Below are 21,841 nucleotides of genomic sequence, written 5' to 3' on the forward strand. Positions count from 1 at the left end.
AAGGTAAAAAACACTAAATCAGTGTGGTGTCTTGGCGCAGAGGTGGCCGGAGACCGTAGCCACACGACACAGTGCCTATGGTAGCGATTGGCTCGCTCGGGCGACAGCGATGAGCTGGGACGCCAGGGAGGCCGCGCGTCTGCCCCCAACATCCGTAGTTTCAGAAGCCAGACGCGATTCCTAGCAGGCGTGGCTTTGCTTGGTGTTGGCTGCTGCTTTTAAAGTTTTAAATATATCTTCATATTTATCCTTGAGTTGTAAGGATGTACAACTTTTATCATAGGCGGGTTGATAAGAAACAAGGGTTACGTTCCTATGAAATCTTATCAGAATGACATTAAAGGAAACAGCATTATTCAAGGTCCGCAGTATATGAGGAAATACGATATATAATCATCGCATGATGTCTTTTGCTTCCATCATTATAAACTCCTGAGTTATAGAGCCAGTTCAACAATGATTTTACTCATAGTCCAATACAGCCATGGTCTTGAAGTCGAACTTCCATTTAAGTTTAAGAATTCTCAGAGTTTACATTTAGTTTGTGTGCACTGGACTAAACATTGAAGTCCAACTTTTCAGACACTACACAGGTGTTTCGGTGTGCGATTATTTTGTTTTTCTGTCTGCATTCAGGATGGATGACGCCGAGGCCTGTTTTATTCTGAGCAGCCGCTGCGAGGTGGATAGGACATCCTCTGTAAGTGTCTAAAATCTCTGCTAGAAATTTTTTCCTTTCACCTTAGAAGATTTTTTTTTAATTTGATCATTTTTAATCTTTCAGCACTAAATGCTCGTGACGTAAAATTTTCCTAAAAAGAAACAAATATCTTGACACGGTCTTTGCCATATTATATGTTTAGTTGCCTCATAGACAGTGTCAGCACAGGTTTTCTGAAGTGGTTTGCACTGATACTTGGGTTTTCTGTTGATTAGAATGAAACGAGTCTCACATACACACAAACAAGACCATTTTGGCATTACGCATGCCTTATCCTATGTAATTTTGTTAAAATGGTCTCAATTTCTCAGCTTCCAAACACGGCAGCTGGGTCAGGCAGCCTGCACTGGAATCGGCTGAAGACTTACTAAAAGGCAGGCATGCGTGAAAACTGTATTCGGAATCTATGGGGGTGGGGACTGAAACCTGTGTATTTTAAAAACATCCCGGTGATTCTGAACCACATCTCAACTTGTGGTCTTCATGATGTATTTTTTTTAAACCTAAATTTCTATAAATGTATAATTAAGTAAAATGGTAGTTTACAAAATTATAACTTCTGTTTGTATCATTTTACTGTTATTATGTTTAAGAGGTGCTTTATTATTTTGTTGAATAGGTACTGTTAACTTGCGCTCCTATGACAAGGAGTCCATCTCTAGCCATATCTGCGGTCCACAGACAGATGAGGCTGGGACAAGGCAAAGTATGCCTGCGTCTTTCAGGACACCTAATAGGCTCCCTTTTCACATAAATTTCGGACTGTCAGCCCTTAGTGTGGGAAAGCATTCTGTGGTCCTCACCCCCTTGCCCGAACTTCCTCATGACATGTTTCCCTGATTGCTTAGCGTATGTCCTCGTCAGTCTTGTGGTCCTCAGTGGTGACTGTGTTAGAATCCTTGCAGTCCTCCGGGATCCATCATTTTTTTTGAGTTACAAAGGAAGCACTAGGAAATACACGCCTAACACCGTTAAGAGGAGCCCTGGCAGCGCAGATCTGGGACTTCCAGGGAGCCCGTGCGGCCCGGCGCGCAGGGCGCGCTGCTGGCCTGACAGGGGAGGGCGGGGGAGATGCCACCACGTGGACAGAGGAGACGGCCGACGAGCAAACGCTAACGCAGCAGGTTCGGACGCTGGACAGCCGAGAGATGAGTGGTAAAAGCAGAAGGAAATTAAAATTCAAGTTGAAAAAAGAAAAAAATCAAAAAGGCAGCTTTTCACAACTGGAAGCTCCAAAGTCTCAGGAACGAGAGGCGCCGGCGCCTTTGAGCGGGCCTGCGGGCTGGGCCGGGCACGTGCGTGGGGCCGAGGGGCCTGTAGGGAAACGTCAGACTCTTCGAGCAGCAAGTCCATTGCAGGGGGCCGCTCCCGTCCTGGGAGCAGAGGCTGGCTCCTCGCGCAGTTCAGTCCGGGAACCCTCCTCCAGAACCCCAAGGAGCGCAGAGCGCCCTGCCCCGCGCCTGGCCCGGGCCCTGACAGCCAGACGCGCGGGTGCAGCGGGCGGGGGTCCTCTGGGGAACCGGCGTCACAGGAGAGAACGCCACGGGGCCCTGAGCGGCGGAAGGGCAGGGAGACGGAGCTGTCCGTGCGCAGGCAGGGTCCCCACCAAGGTCCCGCACACCTGCTGCGCGCTTCACACCTCCTTGTGTGGAGGAAACAGGGGTCTCCAGGCATTTAAGAAAATCTCTTACAAAAACAAAATAACGAATGAAGAAACAAACAACAGAAAAGAGGAACTCGGAGGAAGCATACGCAAAACCATTTCGTTCCGGTGACTGTCAGAGTTGGGGTGGCTTGGAGCAGAGGGACGCGGAGAAGAGAAGGCCCGGGGTCCTGGGGACCGCATGAAGCGTCAGGTCTGGACGGATAGAAAGGGCGAAGAAGCGAAGCCGGTGCCACCAAGTGCAGGCATAGCCTGTGTGCTTCTTTGGCAGAGGCTGGAGGGTCAGCTGTGCCATGTCCATGGGAGTGAAGCTTCATAGAAGTGTCTATGGCCCTTGGACAGGGAGACTTTCAGTGACTTAGTTACAACACGAGGGCAGGCTGCTGCTAGTGTGCTCGCGTCTGGGCACAGGCGTCGGCTACCGCTTACATCCACCATTGGTCATCCTTACATGTGTGGGCACCTGATCCAGTTAGAACTTACACGCATGACCCATGGACATGACGAGGGTGCGGGGTCGGCCTAACGGAGCAGGGGGTGCTGGGTGGCGAGGGGTGAAGAGGGGAACATGGGGGCAGCTGTAAGAGCATAATCAATTAAAAAAAATTAAAAAAAGAAAAGAAAAACAGCATAGACCCCAGGAAAATGTTGCGCTCTGCTAAGTAGAATCCAACATTGCAGGCCCCTGGGCTGCTCAGTCCTGAGTCTGCTCTGTGTCAGATGCCGCGTCTTAGGCGGGGCCCGGCTTAGTTGCTGCTGCAAACATTCTTTCCCACAGAGAAGTGGCTTCCCCAGTCCCCACAGCCCACTCCCCGCCGCTTCCCCCGGGCTTGGCTTAAATCCTACCAGGATATTAAATCCAAAACGGTGTTAATTTCACGGAACGCTGCTCTTTGATTCACTAAAGGTTCATAAGCATATTGTTTTTGGGGTTTTTTTTTTAACCTAGGTCATCTTATTTTGCTTTATCTTTTTGTAGAGACTATATCGTGGATGAGGGCTTGGTCCAGGTGCCTAGTTTGATCATGCAGCACCTTTATACATTTTCCATGATATTTTGTTGTTTTTTTCATTTCAGGACCACCAAACAATTTTGAGAGCGTGGGCTGTAAAAGATTTTGCTCCAAACTGCCCTTTGTACGTCCAGATATTAAAGCCTGAAAATAAATTTCATATCAAATTTGCTGGTAAGTTTAGTCTAAAATAAGATCCTTTGAATTTTCTCTAACTCCCATTGTGATTGTGAGAATTCCGCCTTTGAAGTTAGTGGCAACTTATTACATTCATGTCGCTACTGAACAGAAGGTTTTCTTTTTATCATCGGCTTGTTGTGAGAGAATTTAGTCACATTAAAATGTGACAAGATAATGATTTGGGGTGAATCTTACTTTGTCATATAATTTGGCGATTTTAGCAACTGATGTTGCTGTACACTTGTTAAGCCTCACTCGATTAACAGTGGTAACTTGTGCATAATATAAACACAAGCTTCGAGTGTTATATCTATTAATTTATAATTACATTTCCACATAGATAAGATCTTGCTATAGATTATTTAATACACATATAAACTTACAATACAATTCAGTAATATATTAAAGTATATTCAAGTATATTTAAATAAATTTGATTTGGGGGTAGATTTTGAGAATGATTCTAGAAAAAGACACATGAGTTTTTTTTTGGAGACACTTTTTAAAATAATTATTCACATGAGATTATACTTTAGAAACTTAAACAGTAAAACGGTACTTTATTTTTTTTCTTGAATACTTCTGTAGGAAGTAATTGTGATCAAGGGAGTAATAGGCATTGTTAAAATTCTTGTATTATTATTTTTTAATTATTGTGTTATTTTTTGAAATTTTTATTGAATTTATTGGGATGACATAGGTTAATAAAGTTATATAGGTCAGGTGTACGATTCTACAGTCCATCATTTATACATTGTATTTGTTCACCGCCCCAAGTCACGTCTCCCTCCGTCACCATTTGTGACGTCCCCCTTTACCCTCTTCTCCCTCCCCCACCCCCTTTCCCTCAGGTCGTCGCCACACTGTTGTCTGCCTGTGAGTTTTGGTTTTTGGGGGGATAATTTGTCCCCTCTTCTCACCCAGCTCCCACCTGCCCTCCCCTCTGCCAGCTCTCAGGCCGTTCTCTGTCTATGCGTCTGTACCTTGTTTGTGTTAACATTCTGTTTCACCTGAATAGCCTAAAGCTTCAAAAGTCATTAAATGTAAATCATTTAAACTATGTGTTATCAAAATATATTTCCTTCAAAAGAGCTGTTCGCTTATCTTAAAATGATTACCTTATATACTATTTAAATAAAAAATTATAAACACTTTTAAATGGTAATGAGAAAACCATGACATTATCGCTGTTTAATTTGTTTTTATCCTTTAGCTTTGTGACTAATGATGCCATTTTTTCTAAAAATGTATAGCATGTGATTTAAACTGATGGCTCTCAACTCTGGCTGCATTTTAGTATCTTTTTGGTAAATTTTTTTTAAAGTACTAATTTAGGAGATTCTGATTTAAATGGTTCTCTAAGCCTGTTTCCTAAACTGAAAATTAAAAATAACAGTACCTTCTTTGAGGAAGACTTTGTAAAGTTAAAGTATTCCATCTATTACCTCATAGAGATGTAATTAGGCTTTAGGAAATGTCCTTTTTTTTTTTTTTAAACTAAAAGAACTTTGTAACTAAGCTGCCTTATTTTTATTATTATTTGGCTAAAGGGATATTTTTGCAAATTTTTATCATATTGATAATGCCTTGCTATGGTAGGATTTTTAGGAAGGCAGTAAAGACATAGCACTAGGACAAATCCTAAAAATATGAACTTGAACCTGAATGCCACCACTCTGGAGTCAGGCAGGCAAATCATATTCTGTGCCTTCCTCTCCTCTCCTGTTAAAGGGCTGTAATATGCATGACGTTTCTATTCCACTGGTCAGGATTAGCAATAAGGACTAAATAACTAATGTCTGCAACATGTTAGGGGCCCGGTAAATGGATACTAAATGTGGATCTTAAAACGATATCTAGTTTGGGGAGACAACTTTAATTTTAAACGTGTTGATAACTAAAACTCAGAACAGACTTTAGTTTATCGTCGCTTCTTTAGCAACCCATCGATTTGCTCACAACAGATAGGTTAAAATCACTGAAATAATTTACTTAACAATCAGAAAATTACAAAGGCTCTTTGTACTGATTCTCTTTCACATTCTTCTTTTGCCATTATTTTGATTAAGCTCATCAAAATGAATGGAATATTTTTAAATTCTATCCCAACAGTTCGCCTCACGCTTTCTCTCTCCCGTCATCTGCTGAAGTTTCTTTTCACCTGTATTACTTTGTGGCTGAGACTACATCTTGGAGGAACTCTTTACGAAAAAATGAAAGCGCCCTAATGGCGTTAAAATGCCGTAAGAACAGTTTGGGGTGATGTATGAGACTCGGAGACCAATATAACACATTTACATCTCAGCCCGGGATTAAAAAGATGACAGAGTTTGCCATCCAGAGGGCAGGGCTTTGTGCTGTCACATAGCTGGTGGGAAGGACTGGTACAAGAGTGGCCACCGACGGGCCCCCTCCCTGTGCCCGTCCCACGGCCGCACGACCTGGCAGCCTGTCCCATGCGAGGTGAACTCCGTTTACCCGGCCCTGAACAGGGGCTGTCCTGTGGCTGGCTTTAACCAAGAGAATGAGTTAGAGTGACACATGGCTTCAGAAGCCTGCCCTCAGCGCACGGCGCTGCTCTGCTCTCCCTTCGTTGGCCCACTGCCCAGGCAGCATGTGGACACTCCTGAGTTAGCTTTTCAGGGGTAAAAAGTCCCGTGGAAAGTGGGGCTCCCGCACCCCAGCCACCCCACCTCTCCAGCTCCCAGCGAACCTGCCAGGCAGCCCGAGGACCATGTGGGCCACAGAACTTGGAGAGTAAAATGGTGACTGTTGAAGTCACTGAACTTTGCGGTGATTTGTTACACAGCAGTAGGTAACTGATAATGTTTGTAATTATATTAGGATTTTTATCCTTGTATCGCCATGGATATTAAATAGTGTGACTCTAGTTATCATAAGATATAAAATATGTTATTTCCATTTATTTAAATAGCCTCTTTAATTCACCCTAATTTGTGGAACTTTTACCATAACTCTGCTGTATTTTCAGAACATAGATGAACGTTTTTAATAGATAAAAAGGAGAAACTTTAAAATTTGACTTATTAGAAAGCAAAGATAAAGTAGCAGTCTAGCAACTATACTTTGTGCAAATCTACCGTTCATATCATTTAAGGGTCTTTTTCCCCTGCACAAAATGACCATAGGCATTTATTAAATTATTGAATCATTATACTATCATTTGAATAATCACATAAATTGTTATACTGTTAATTAAAATAACCATCTCCACTTCAATCACAGGGAAGGGGTCACATGGTCATGCCTTCAGCGATGGAGAAGGTATGAACCCCTCCTTTCGCCAAGAGGGGGACGAGGAACTAGAAGCACGAAGACAGGATAAAATCTTGAGTAAAATAAGAGTTTTGAGAAGAGATTTCTGCATATGATTCCATGCAAACTAAAAATTATGATGAGATTCAAGTAACATAAACTAAACTCAAATTGACTCATAGAAAAACAAAGTATACTTCCAGCAATTTGTCCTCTACAATAGACTTGTCAAAGTACAGAGGTTAATATTACAAATTCTAGATAAGACCATCAGTCAAAATCTTTGTTCTACTGTATATTAACTGCAAATCTCAGGCTTTTTAATCTCTCTAAGCTTGAGTTCTTCAAAATGTAAAATGAAGATAGTAAGAGAAACTATCCCTTAGGGTTGTTATATTCTCATAAGCACATCAGCCATTAGTAACGGGTACCTTATTAAATTGATGATTATCATTACTCTCAAATGCCTACTTTTCATTCTCTTAACAAATTTCAGTCTTTGCAGCAAAAGTAGCTGAGGAATGCCTGTGGTATTTCACAAACAGCTTATGACAGACATTCAAAAAGCACACAATTGTCAGCGGGCCCATATTTTACAGACAATAGGAAGAGAAAGACATCTCCCTAACGCATTTTAGGGGGCTTTTATAGACTCGAAAGAAAACTCATCAAGGATAGCATGAGAAATGATAATTAATACATTAATCTAATGATTAACAGTTGAAAAACTGATATAAAATATATTAGCAAAATGAATAAAGTGGTGTATTTAAAAATAAATGACCAACTTTAAATTATTCCAGAAACAGATCATCACATTAAAGGAAAAAATATTATTATCATTTCAATGGATATTTAAAAAAAAGCAGCTGAGAGAGAATTCAATACCCACTGACAATTAAAAGTAAAAAGAAAGAAAAAGTGTTAGGAAAATATGACTACAGAACTCAACCTAAGGCAAGTTCTCTGGGAAATAAGAATATTGGTCACATACTGCAAGGCTATCTTTATGATTAGGCATAAACAGGGTGCCTACTGAAGCCCCTTTTACTCAGCATTTCCTTTGAAACCCTAAGAAGTGCAGTGAGGCTACAAAAATAAGCAAAAGACATAAGCATTGGAAAGCAAGAAATAGCGTTGCCATTGTCTACACAGTGGAATCTCTGCTACTCCTATGTACCTTTTCCTTACGTGAGCTCATCTGCTCGTCTGATTCCCAAAATCAAATCTCTTCCTCAGTCCCCACCCTGGGCCCAGTCTCCTGTCTCTCACTTCACAGTCAAGGCCTCCTATTAGGTCTCCAATAGCTGCCCCAACATGAAGGTATCTAGAAAGAGCTGACTTTCCCTAACGTTGAATCTGTTTCCCCCGCCTCCTTCCCAACACCATCTATTTGGAATTCACGCCCAAAACCCGTGAGTCCGTTTTTCATCTTCTGCATCCAATCCACCAAGTCCTATAGGTCACATGCCCTGCGTATCCCAGGCCGGCCCCCTGACACAACCCCAGTCCACAGCAAGACCACGTTTCACGTGCCATTTCAAAATGCCCCCTCCCCTCTCCCCTGGGCACTCACACGTATGTGTAAGATCACTGCCGTTCTTCATACAACCCAGCGCGCTTGCGGCAGTGATCGCCGTCCTCGGCCTATAGGGGCGCCTGCATCTTCACACACATCTCCAGTGTTGGCCGAAACTCACTTGTTTCCTCACCGGTATATCAGGGCCAACATTCTTGAACATATCACTATTTCGCTGTATTTTAAAAAAAAATTTTTATTGTATTTTTCAACATCACCTTTTAGACGCCTCGTACCCCCGCCCCCAGCAGTCACCACACAGCGGTCCATGTCCGTGAGTCCTTTCTCCTTTTGGCTCCACCCCTCCACCCCTAACCTCCCCCCGCTACTGGCTCTCAGCCTGCTCCCCATCTCTGCGTCCGTCCCCATTTCCCGTGCTAGTCCAGTCTGTTCATTAGATTCCACACATAAGTGAAACCGTACGGTATTCTTCTTTCTCTGACTGGCTCATTTCACTCAACATAACGTTCTCCAGTTCCATCCATACTGTTGCAGAGGGCAAAATTTTCTTTTTTAGAGCCAAGTAGTATTCCGTAGCCCGAGATGAGTGGATAAAACAACTATGGGACGTTTACACAGTATCACTTTTAAAAAGATTCTTTCTATTGCCATATTTTTGTCAACCTCTTTTGATTGAAAGTGGAATGGTAATACAGCTTTGGTTATATGAAATCTCATTGCCTGTGAGAAATATTTTTACCAATGCACTTGGTTTTTAAGACGTGACAGCTGGTACTGTAGCATCAGAAGAGGTGGTGGCAGGGTCCCACACTCTGGCTACTCCAACACGGGGATTTTCCACCGCCTTATATTCTCCATCAACCTTGTGTGCGACTCGCAATTTCAGCAAAGCACTTCCAAGGTCCACTCTCTGCCAGAAACCACCTGGGAAGACGATGAGGCGCCCACTTTGTTGACCCTTCATAAATTGCCTCCATTTAGTTCCAAAACTGTGACAAAAAAGGCAAAACATCCTAGTGCTTCAGTTGTCAGTCATGTTTTCGCGGTGCCAGATTTCATTAGAATAAAAGCAAGCCCATATTTCTTTCTCAGCTCTACATTCCAAAATTCATTTTTTAAAAAACTGCACAGCAGAGAAGGAAAGATATGCATTTTAGTAAGGAAAGAAACCCTTTAGTAAAAAGTCTTGAGTGGACTTAAGAAGAGAACTGTGGTCTCCAATTAGCTGAATTTATAAGAAGTTTGCTGTTTGTCTCCCAGCCAAAGGAAAGTACCCAAAGGTCAGTGGGAGATGAATCCACATAATGTGAGTAAATCAGCCACTGTATTAGGTAAACAGTCACCCCTCAAATAAAGTGTATGTCAGCTGGGAGTGTTCAATTCTCTTTGCTTTATCAACAAATTTTCTTTCTACTCTTAGGCCCTCTGAAAATATCCCACTTCATTTTAACAGATGTAAGAAGATGTAAAAACCAAATTGGTAAATTGCACCCACAAGGAGGAGGAAAGAATGTAAAAATCAATTTGCAAATGAGTCTGAATTTTCCATGAATTTTATTTGCCATGCTTTGATTATGGTATTTCATAAATAACAGAATTTGAATTGTAGTTCATGAATGAAAGGAAGGTTAGGAAAGTGTTGACTGAGCTAAATACTTCCTAAATCGCAAGTAAAACATGCCTGGAACAATGAATCATTATTCTAGAATAGTAGGAGTTAGTCTTGGGAATAAAAAAAAATCAATTGCAATAAAGTTAAAAGGATAGGCAGAAGTAAATACTTTTTAACATTAATCATTGACAATATTGTATAAACATATTTTTCTGATAGTAGACAGTCGCGGTTACCAACATAGAAAGATATTGTTTAAAATCCGCACACACATACAAACATGCACACACACGCATCCCAGAGAAATGATTTACTGAAAAGTGAAGGTCTTGTCTCAGCTTAGCCACCATCTACTTTTAAATGTACCACCAGACATTCTAATGCCTCACTTTTTCCTTCCCAAAAAAGAGACTGGAAAAATATTTCAAAGCAATATAAATATTGGAAATGATCTTGGCTGTTTCTAAATAACATATGTGTGTGCAAGGCTTGACTTTCACCAAATGTTGAAGTGTGAGTTTTTCCTGCTGAATAATTTCTTCATTTCCCATATAACTCCCACATAGACATCATTTTAAACTCCTTCCTTACAACCTACTTAAGAACATAATGCTTTGAAATCCTATATTTTAAAGTTAAGACACCAAAACTTTGAACATTCTCTGACTTTTATTTTTCATTAAAATATAGTTATATTAGTTTCAGGCATGCAACAGAAAGCTTGGCATACACATACACATATAGATATATCTATACCTATACATGTATCTATATCTAAACATACATGTTTATATCTATCCCTATACATACATCTATCTCTGTACACATATATCTATGGCTATATCTATATCATCTTATGACGTGGTCACCGTAGGTCCAGTCACCATCTGTCACCGTCCAAAGTTATACAATGTTAGAGACCAAGTTCTGTGTGCTGTCCATTCCATCCCCATCATTACCCTAAACCCGTGGTTTTTCAGTCTTTAAAGTAGTTCCTTAAAATCGAGGTTTTATACAGAATTTCCAGTGCATCTTTTTTCACTCCCATTTTCCCATTTTTCCCGGGCCCCGCCGTGAGCGACTGGGGATTCCACGCACGAGGGGCGCGGAGATGAGCGAGACAGACCGCTGCCAGCCCAACAGCCGATTTTCTCCTCTCGCCCGCTGCGAGCGAGCCCGTGCGCTCTACATCCTGACCAAAATTCCGCTCCGGCGGAGCCTGTCCTCTACGTAGCGCTTCAGTGGTGGCCTCCTGACCCCTCCCAGCCCTGCTCCCTTCCATGCAGATCAAAACTCATGATTCCAGGCATGGTCTGCTCTCACCAGGTTTTGCTTGGTGAATTTAGTTGATCTGATGGACTTATTAGAGATAGTTAGGGTTTTTCTAATTTAATATAATATAATATCTCCATCCCTGGAGTAATTACTTTTGCATTGAGAAGGCCCTCTTAAAATACAAATTTTAGCTCTGAAATAATGAATCCCTAACAGTGGGATAGCCAGTAATTGAAGATAGCAAATATTATAATGGGATTTTTCTTATATAACACGGTCCCAAATCATACTGTGTGGGAACTTAATAACTTCATATTGTACACACAGGAACATGGGTGTGCGTGTGCGTGTGCGCGCGTGCACGCATGTGTGTGAAACTGTGAATTAGGCTTTACTGAAAAGCTGGAGCGTTGAGAAGTAATGAGAGTTTAGTGGAAGTTTTAGGTAAAGGTATAAAAGTCCACCTTTAGATAACAAAGTAACTGCAGGGAAAATGAGGAGCGCAGGGGAGGGGAGGAGGCGGACCCCTCAGGGGCCACTATTGAGGGAGCCACTCCTGCTGTTCAGGTGACAGGCGCTAAGAGAGAGGCCCCAGCAGAGAGGCGATAACAGAGATGCAGAGTGAGAACAGGCCCCGAGCCATCCCAGGGGTCCTGGGGACGGGGTGGCAGCTGCCCGTGGGAGCCGAGGAGAGCGAGGAGGCGTTTCATTTTACCTCTGCAACGTGCAGCTCGCTCTCCAGAGACTCGCCTTAATATGGATTCTCTTAGAGCAGCTACCAAATTAATTTTTAATGGCTCAGATGTTCACCTAACTCTAGAATAGCATTTTATATATAAAATACACATCGTCTACACTATCATTGAGGTTTGAGTGTACATATATATTTAGTGAGGTTTAATATTTACATAGATGCACATACATATACATTCATCTGTATCACTTAGAATAAAAGGTGAAATGTTTGGTATTATCATTTTATTATTAAGGTGATTCAATAACTCTATCATTAACTCTCACAATATCAATACCTATCATGAACTAGTGAGGCAAGAAGAGTTTTGATTGGAACCTAAAAAAATTACACCTCTGAGTAAAGTTATTTTTCATAAAAAATGAAGGCTGTTGTTTTTCTGACATGTTTAAGAGGAAATGAGATGAATAACATTAAAACTGTTTTGCTCTAGAATTCAGGGAACAATTCCCTTTTTGAACATTTAATTAGTGTGAAACATTTAAAAGCATTACACCATTAAATACAAGAATTCAAGAAATCTGAAAAACAGAAAAACGCTTTTTACGCTCAATATTATTGAAGTGAAATAAGTCTGTTTTACAGCATGTTGCCAGTCTCAAACTGGGTTGAATTCTGTACATTTAATAAGCGTTCTTAACACTTGGGCCTTGTGAAGCTCGATGGCTTACAGAGGTTTACTTAAGTCTGTTCTTAGCCATTCAGCGGGCGGATGGCGCGCAGCCCGCAGAGGAGGAGCGTCCGGCGTGCGTGGGCGTAGGAGCACGGACACACGTGTGCGCACTCACACCTTCCCCGATGCCTGGTTCTGTTGGTTGCGCCAACAGGATCAAAATAAAGTTCGATTGTTAGAGACGATGTATTTCCCTCTAAGAAAAAGAAACAATTTTCGTAGACATTAGCCCACTCACACATACAAACGGAGTCTAATAAAATTATATGTGAAGAGTTTTTATAACACAATTTGTTCAGTCGGTCCCTGTAATAAACCTTTCCCCATATAATAAAAACAAAACCAACCAATGTTAAAATTTTACCCTGGATTGTATTTCTGTTTAAAAGCTTTCTTCAAAAGATATTTGATTTCTGTAAATCACAACCCAGGGCTGGACTGGTTGAGTGCACTTTCCGCTACTGTTTATTGCCTTCCGCAGAGCTGTTACCTAGCAACTGCATGGAAGAAACTTCTAGTACTTTAAATCAAACAGGAGCTTAGAAAACGCTGGGAGGCAGATTTTTAGAAGAAAATATCTGACTTGTTTAAATGTAATTAACAATTTTATTTTTCATAAAGCAAATGGGCCTAGAAAATAGATTTGATTCATGTCCACCTATGAATTTGTATCTGTAATTATAATTGCTTGTCTTAAAAGCTCTTAACTTAAAAATAATAAAAACAATAAAGAGACCAAGAATCTCACACAATTCTATTATTTCAACTGTCCTGTCTCTTGAAAACTGTTTCCTACCCTTGAGGTAGTTATAATTAATAGTATGATTCCTGATCTTGCAGACGATTATTTGCGCTTACCAGACATACATGTGCACGCATGAACATACACGCAGAATTCAGCATTTCTATAAAACTGGGATCATGGTTAATTGGACAATGATGGAGTTATATTGTTTGGCTACTTACATTATTAAAATATGTCCTTGGCCTATTTCAGGAGAGTTTATGGAAATGTCTTTAGGTTTAATAATGCATGATTGTAATGAAATATAACTCTTGCTTAGAATTCTGTTCAGCATTTCATACATGTTGTCTATTTTTCTCAGGACACCTTTGAGGTCAATACTATTACTGCTCACGTTCGAAAGACAGAGCAAGAGGGGCGCGGAGGGCGGGCGGGCTGCGCAGGCCCTGCCCGCAGTCGGGGCCCGGGGGCGCACGCGCTTTGCCAGCCGGCGGTGGCGGTGGCGGTGGCGGTGGCGGTGGCGGTGGCGGGGAGAGAGCCTGCTCCGGAGGAGCAGGCCATAGACGGGTGGGGAGACGCCATGGCACGTCTGCCGTTTTGAGAGAGGAAAGGCTTTCTTCAACAAGGAAGGGCAATTAGGCGCCACAAAGGAAAAACAGGCCGGGTCGGACAGTCGCTAAGCAGTGGTGTTTGCGTAATCTTAAAATTTCTTAATCTCTCCTGCCTTCCAGTTCTCCCTGAGTGCTATAGTTTTTGATTAAAAACAAACCAACCAACCCACAAAACCGGTGTAACACAACCACCGCTCAGCCACCCCCGCCCCCAACACAGCTGGGCGCCCTCATTGAGAGGAAGGGAGTGTCCGCTTGGGCTCAGCGGTGCCACCTCCCTTTGATGTGGCCTCGCCCTCCCAGGTGACAGAATGTTGTACGGCTTTTTATTGTTAAGTTTCAAGGCGGACCCTTACGGTTAATTTCTTTAGCCATACGGTAAATCAGGTGGGATATTTTTAAACGGCCACACAGGGCGGTTTTTCTCACGGCCGCCTGCTAGGAGAGGTACGGTGTGCGCGCTCCGTAAGCAAAGGCAGTGATGCCGTGCAGGCTTGCACGTAGGGTGCTCGTCTCTCCCAGATTTGCTGGTACAGTTTGGATTTTTAAAATACTCTGTTTCGTGTCATAAAAAAAGGTACACTAATGTCCGGTGAAGTGGTTTCTTCCCTAAGTCCTCGGTGATAAGCAAGCCTTCTCGCCAGCCAGTGTTCGGCTGGTCATTCAGGATGATTTCTCTTTAATGTAGTCGTAATTCCAGTTCGGCCCCGGGGGGAGGTGAGTGTAGCGCCTCCTCCTCCCCCGCCGTCCTGGGCCTGCCCCGCACTCTGACGTCTCAGATCTGACTTACGGTCCAGCCCAGCCCTCGGGCCCACCCGCGCCCGCCCCTGGCCCGGAGGCAGCCGCAGACAATGGAGCACCTGCCCAGGCCTGCCCCTCTCGCTACGGACACAGCTGGGCCAGACCCTCTTCTCTGTCAGTTACTAACTCTCAGTCCAGTACTCTCTTCTTTAAAATTCTATTTTTAAGTTACAGGTTACATTCACTGTCATTTTGTGTTAGTTTCAGGTGTACAGTCCAGTACTCTCTTCTTTAAAATTCTATTTTTAAGTTACAGGTTACATTCACTGTCATTTTGTGTTAGTTTCAGGTGTACAGCATTGTCGCTAGACAATGAAATGCTTTGCGAAGTGGTTTCCCGGTATTTCCAGGTCTCACCTGCCCCCGTGCATAGTCACCACAATACTATTGAGTATATGCCCGAGGTTGTAGCATTCTCTCTTAGGACATACTTTTCCTGGGGGTAAAATTGCACGTGTAAAACAAAATCTTTAAAGTAAGTGTGTTTATGTTGAAACGTTCAGAATAAGACAACGTAATTCATTGTTTTATTTTTCATATTATTTTAAAATATTACCATGCTAAGGTCAATGATTCTCATCTACCTATTTTACTTCAAACAGACCATGTCGTTTGTGAAGAAGAGTTTAAATACGCCATGTTAGCTTTGAACTGCATCTGCCCAGCGACCTCTACCCTTATCACACTCCTGGTCCACACCTCTAGGGGGCAGTAAGTATATGTTTTCTTTAAGATTCTGCATTTTAAATTATGTAAATGTAAGTTATGTGATTTAGAAATATAGCGAGCCAAGGTACACGGCGAGATATGTACCTATGCTTGTATTTGTGTGTTATCTTTGTCTGATGGAGAGAAAAATGGACAGATACAGACCTGTTAAGGGGACGGAGACATACAGAAAATTGACAGTGATTTGCTGTCTCCTAACCTTGAGACAGTCTGTTTCATCCTAAATGCTTAGTGCCTACATCATTTGTCAGCCCTAGGACTAGGCCGTTGTTTCTAATTTTGAGATGACTACTTAGCAAATAAAACATTAAGAAACAGGATGATGACAGTCATTAGTGTAAGACCTTACAGCCATTTTTTTCTATTCCTGAGATAAATTTTTAGTCTTTTGGTCCTAACGCTATCTATACACAACTGACCTCAAAATTTAAAAAATTTCAATTATTACAGAATGATAACAAAATAGTAGATAACATTAGCGAATGTCGTATAAAATAAATCACTTTTTTATGCATTTTAAGGTAGATGAGGAAAAGTTATACCGTCAGAACGCACTGCTCTCATTGACTTTGATAATGTTTCGTAAAACACAGAGGCTCTTTTTGACTTGGATGATCAAGGAAAACGTAAACAGGGTACATGGACTTCCCTCTGACTTGCGGAGACACTGCGTTTCATACCGTTTCCTATTCTTTGTTGGCATTACAGACAAAAAATTGATTTTCTAAGTAAATTTCACTGTGGTTTTGTGGTTATGATTATTTAAATTAACTGATAGCTATTTAAGTGAAGTGCCAAGACAAATAGATCAAGGAAATGGAACATTTTTTCTTGGGATTTAATACTAGATGGAATAAATTGATAATTGAAAATCAGTAAATGCCCTGTGGTATTTTAAAGCAAATTTTACTCTTTCCTCGAATTATGTCTCTGCTCTATTGAGACAGTAAGAGTTTCCCAGAAGCCATTTTATTAAAGTTTGGAATACAAATATTTCTGTTCAGTACATTTACAAGCTTTTCTCATCTGTTGATGGAAACAATGGAATAGGGTCATGAATGAAATAGTTTTTCATTGAAGAAAGTATGCAGAACTGCGAAGAAATTAAATTAAAAACCTGAAAACTATTTTGACACCGATTAATTGAACATTCATGGAACTCATCCCACGAGCCACTGTTTCGTCATTCCGTCTCTGTCACAGAGGCTTACGACATCTGAGAAAAAGTCACAACTAAGTGTCACAGAAGCGCTGTGGCCCCCAGGGTAACTTTCTTCACAGCCGCTTCACAGAGAGGTAGTTCACACACTCTGCCATTCCCCCGCAGGAAGTGTAAGATCCAAGGCTCTTTCCTACCGTTCTGGAGCCGCACAGCCAACACCACTGCCTAACTCTTGAGTATTTTCATCACCCCATAAAGAAACCCTCTACTTTTCAGCAGTTCCCACATTTCCCCCAGCTCTTTTAGCCCTAGGCAACCACTAATTTCCTCGGTCTCTGCAGATTTTCCTATTTTGGACGTCGCACATTGCATATAAATGGGATCATATAATGTCTATGTGTGTGGGGGGTGTTGACCTGTTTCTTTCCTTGGCAGTGTTTTCAAGGTCTGTCCATATTGTAATGTGCATCAGGACTCTGCTCCTTTTTATGACTAAATAATATTCCATTCAATGATTACATGACATTTGCTTTTTCTCCTCATCAGATGGTGGATATGTGGGTTGTTGCCAGCATTGCAAACAAGGCTGTTCTTGACATGACATGTGTGTGAAGATTTTTTGTGGCTATGTGCTTGCATTTCTTTCGGGTATATATTAGGAGTGGAATTGCTGGGACATGTGGTAACACTGTTTAGTCTTTTTTAGGAACTGCCAGAATTTTTCCCAAAGAGATTGTGACATTATGTGCCCTCACCAGCAATGGATTCAGGTTTCAATTTCTTCACGTCCTCAGTTCCACTTGTTATTATCCAGCTCTTTGATCATAATGATCCTAATGGATGAAAAGTGGTATCTGCTTGTGGTTTTGGTTTGCAGTCCACTGATAGCTAATGACTTTGCACATCTTTTTGTGTTCCTTGGCTGTGTGTGTATCTCCTTGGTAGAAAAGCCAGTTCAGATCCTTTGCCTGTTTTTAAATTGGGTTATCTGTCTTTGAGTATTGAGTGTCAGAGTTTTTAGATATTTTAGATACAAGTACCTGATCGGATATATACCACCACTCGCATATAGTCAACCCAACAGAAAAGCACTTAACTTAATATGTCCAATGTATTTGAGAACATTGCTTGACTAAAGTAATTTACATCGTCTTCCATATTATGCTTTAACTGAAGATATTATCGAGATTCACTTATTCAGAAAATGTTTAAAATTTTGCTGAGGCTCAACTCGGCAGGAGTGAGAAAGCTCAGATATATCAACTTAATAATAAGAGAAGAAACTAGCTGAAACAAGTGGGAGAGACAAAGCAATCAGGAGCCAGAGGTCAGAGGTCAGCTCTGCGGGTGACAGCTGTGCCTCAGGTCCTGGTAAGGAGGGAGTCCCAGTTCAGAGCGGGCCTTAGACTAGCCCTGTTGGTGACCATCGTCCCCGCCTTAGTTCTCTTCCTCCAGCCAGTGGAGATAGGGGCCCAGCAGGAAGCCAAAAATTAAAGATGAATGGTCTATTTCTGGATTTTTATGTAAGAAGAATATTAATTTTTTTTTAATTGCATTTTGTATTTTGGAGTCTCGATAACAACTTAGCCAGTGCCCTGGCTGATATAGCTCCCAAGGCTGGTTAACACTCCAGGATTTTACATTTCCTACCCTATTACTTACTAACACAATTCATCCTAGTTCTCCTTGGTCTCGAAGTCATAAAGTAACTTTAAGATGATTTCAAATAACTGTGCTCCTTTGATTCATTGGGAACTTATCCTGTATTTTAGCTCTTCTCAGGTTTTCCCTTCATTTACTTTATTACATGCGAGTGCCCAGTGCTCTGGCTGTGGTATTTCTGATTGCTAATTAGAGTAGCATTTTCACTTATTGGACAACCTTGCCAGAAAGATGAACAAAAGTTTACTGTTTGGACAATAATTGCTGCAGGATAGGGAACATGGACCTGGATAATTTGGGCAAAGAAATGCCTAATTATCAGGCCAGTTAATAGACACTTAACCGATCCAGCTTGATGATATTTCATCCTTATCAAAATTTCATTTTCTTTTTATTTTCCTTTCAATTTACTTTCATGAGAATCTTTTTTCATTAGTCCATCCAAGAGGCAATATTTTTGGCCCCAGTGGTAATTAATAGGAAGGAAAGAGAGAACTGGTGAGAAAAATATTGCAAAGTTAGAATTTACAGAACTTGCACTGATACGATCCAAATGCAGAAAAGAGAAAAAAGCAGCGACCATTCCCACAGGCTGAGTCTGGGCTCTAGGGAACCCCGAAGCGCCTGGCTAGGCAGCAACAGGAGTCTGGGGCCCGGCCGGGGGTGGTGTTTGCTGTCTAATGCAGGTGTTAAGTGGCTGGGGTTGCTGCTATTCTCAGCTCCTGGGGACACACTGGAGCATTCAGGTAGAAATACTGGGGGGTTGGGACAACTGACAACCTCACACTCTTCTTCAAGAAATCGTTGCTTTTAGGAAACAGAGAGAAGAAAAGGGACGCGAGCGCAGGGCCGCACAGCGGCCGGTGAAGGAGCGAGGCTTGTGCGAGGGACTGGGTGGCTCCCGGGCGGGCGGCTTGAGGGGACGGCGCCGGTGCGTCGCTGGTTTGGTTCCCGGGGAGGCCGGAGAGGACGGTGTCAGCCAAGGGAGACGGCCGCGTTCTGAGCAAGGATGCACAAGCGAGGAGAGGCCGCGAACGCGTCCTTAGGGTCAGCCGCGAAGAAAAGCGGCACCGTGGACGCTCTGTGGCACAGACATGTTGAGAGAAGCTTTTCCTGCGAATGTTTTTGTGTGTGAGCCTGTGTGTATCTATCTATCCGCTGATTTTTTGTTTGCTTTCCAAGTTGGATTTGCGGGGCGAGTAGCAACGAGGCGGCGGCGGCAGCAAGGGCGGTGGGACCGCGGGGGCGAGGCCCGGGGCCTGCCCGCCGCTGCCCGGTGTTCTCCACGGGGAGGTCGGTGGCCAAGGCGGGCGCCGGTGGCCATTCCATTCCATAGTCATGAGGGATATCGCACTGATTTAAAAGACGTTCTGCCTCACATAACATAGCGAGATGAAAAGCAGGGGTGGTATCGATTTTACAGATCAAGGACTGGGGGTCAGTATTTGGAACAGGTTGTCGGCCTCCACGACGTTATCAGAACGCTTGGTTCTTTCCAACTTTCCTTCCAACATCTTCAGCGCACAGACTGTCATCCTTAAGATTCTCTTTGAAATCGCATGTGTCCTTTGCTCCTGGCTATCCTCTTTCTAGGGAGGAAGAAGCAGAAGTAAAATGGGTAAACCGAGAGCCCTGAAAATGGTCCACGTTAGTATACGGGCTGGGTTCTAGTTCTATTAGCAAAGGATACCAGTTTAAATTTAAAAATATGTGGATACATACACACATGTACGTGCATACACACACATACATGTTTATTTAAAATGGTAAGTTTACTCTTTATATAACTGGCTTATACAGCAGAGGTGTGAAAAGGCAGCGGAAAGGCCCTTATGTGGGGGTATATCGAACCATGCGGGTAACTGGGGTTGAACGCTTTATGTATGAGAAACCGTGACGGTCATTGTTATTCGTTGAAGAGCGAGCTGAAATCCAGCGGTGCAGATTGGACACAATTAAAATAGCAAAGTGTTACTAAGTGCATATCGTATAATCTTTAGTTTTTATTTTTGGATAATCCTTTCCACAAATATTAATATGTCATCTGTCAAAGAACCCAACTGAACATATTATTATGATGAAATATATGGTTTAGAAACTTCTCATCAAAGCAGCCGCTAAAACTGGACTCTGGGAACCGCTCGGCCCCCTCACAAGGACCAGTCCCTGCCGGGCCGTCGGTCTAGGCGGTGAGCGCACTCCTAAGGCCCGGGAGGAGACGGGGCGGGGCGGAGAGCACCCCAGCGGAGGGGCAGAGGGTTTACGGAGGACAAATCCTAAGGGGAAAAATACAGTAAAAAGTCTTTATATTAAAAAGAGAAGAAATGGTCGACTCACTAACTGGGAAGGTCAGGCACCAGCGAGCGGATTATGGACTCGGTTTAACTCTCCATCGTTCATACAGAGGCTCTGCAGCCATCTTCTCAGCCCCCCTTTGTGTATTTACTGCACGATATTCACTGGGTGCCGACGGCCATTCTAGGTGCTGTGGATTCTGTGAGGAAATCCACAGAAAAATCTCAAAGTTGGGGAGAACAGATAATAAACACAAGAAAACACGTAAAATATGTATCATGCCTGAGGCTACTGTGCAGCAGAGAAATGTAAGCCGGAGAAGACAGTGGAAGTTCAAGATGAAATACTGGCTCCCACTGAAGGGGTAGCGTCAAGGAGTTGCTCTCTCATCAATGGCTTGGTCAGGTTAAGGGGGGAGCCACGCAGTCACCAGAGACAGGAGTTTTCCAGACGGAAGGAAGGCGGGACTGTCAGACGCACGCACACCTGATGGCGTGAGGGGCATCGCGCAGGTCACGGTAGCCAGAGCAGAGGGACGAGGAAGCAAAGGGTCAGGTATGAGAGGCAGCCTGGGCCAGATCACATAGGGCCTTTCTGGCCACGAGAAAGTCACGGGCTGTCAGTCTAAGATGGGACGTCATTGGGAGGTTCTGAGCAGACGAGTGATATGACATGAACGAAAGAAGCAAATGCACTGGCTTCTTGGTTGGCAAAAGCAATTCAAAGACTGTGTGCATTACCTCAAGCAGAGCATTTAAATGTTGTCTTGGACAAAGGTCCAGCGTGAAAGTACCAAGAAGTGCTCAGATTCTAAGCATGTTTGAAGGTATTGGTGTCTAGGCTTGTTGACCGATGGGATGGGGGCAGAACAGAGAGGAGTCTAGAACCATTGCAGCCTTGGGCGGAGCAATCAGAAGAACGTACTTGTGACGTAGCACAATGAAGAAGACCATAGGGTTTGTTTTTTTTTTAATTCAGACACAATAAGTTTAGATACTTAGGAGGCTTGCACAAAGTTGTCCAGTATACAGACTGGGGGTGAGGGAGAGTTCTACATTGAAAATATAAACTTGGTGTCATCTACGTGTGACATATTTGGATAAAGACACTGCACAGGATTATTTTGAGG

At 42.7% G+C, this 21,841-nt stretch overlaps 1 protein-coding gene across 1 annotated transcript in view; it reads left to right on the forward strand.

The window, feature by feature from the left end:
• The window catches only part of KCNT2 (potassium sodium-activated channel subfamily T member 2), a 185,678-nt gene that overhangs the window by 100,768 nt on the left and 63,069 nt on the right, over positions 1 to 21,841 (forward strand). Inside the window, exons 12-14 of the mRNA XM_054576572.1 lie at positions 637 to 700; positions 3,463 to 3,571; positions 15,467 to 15,575. Of these exons, the coding sequence (XP_054432547.1) occupies positions 637 to 700; positions 3,463 to 3,571; positions 15,467 to 15,575 (282 nt within the window). The remainder of the gene's footprint in view (positions 1 to 636; positions 701 to 3,462; positions 3,572 to 15,466; positions 15,576 to 21,841) is intronic.

The sequence above is a fragment of the Pteronotus mesoamericanus genome, unplaced genomic scaffold (genome assembly GCF_021234165.1).
Source record: "Pteronotus mesoamericanus isolate MK-2021 breed Mesoamerican mustached bat unplaced genomic scaffold, CSHL_Meso_final contig_347, whole genome shotgun sequence".
NCBI classification, from domain to species: Eukaryota; Metazoa; Chordata; class Mammalia; order Chiroptera; family Mormoopidae; genus Pteronotus; species Pteronotus mesoamericanus.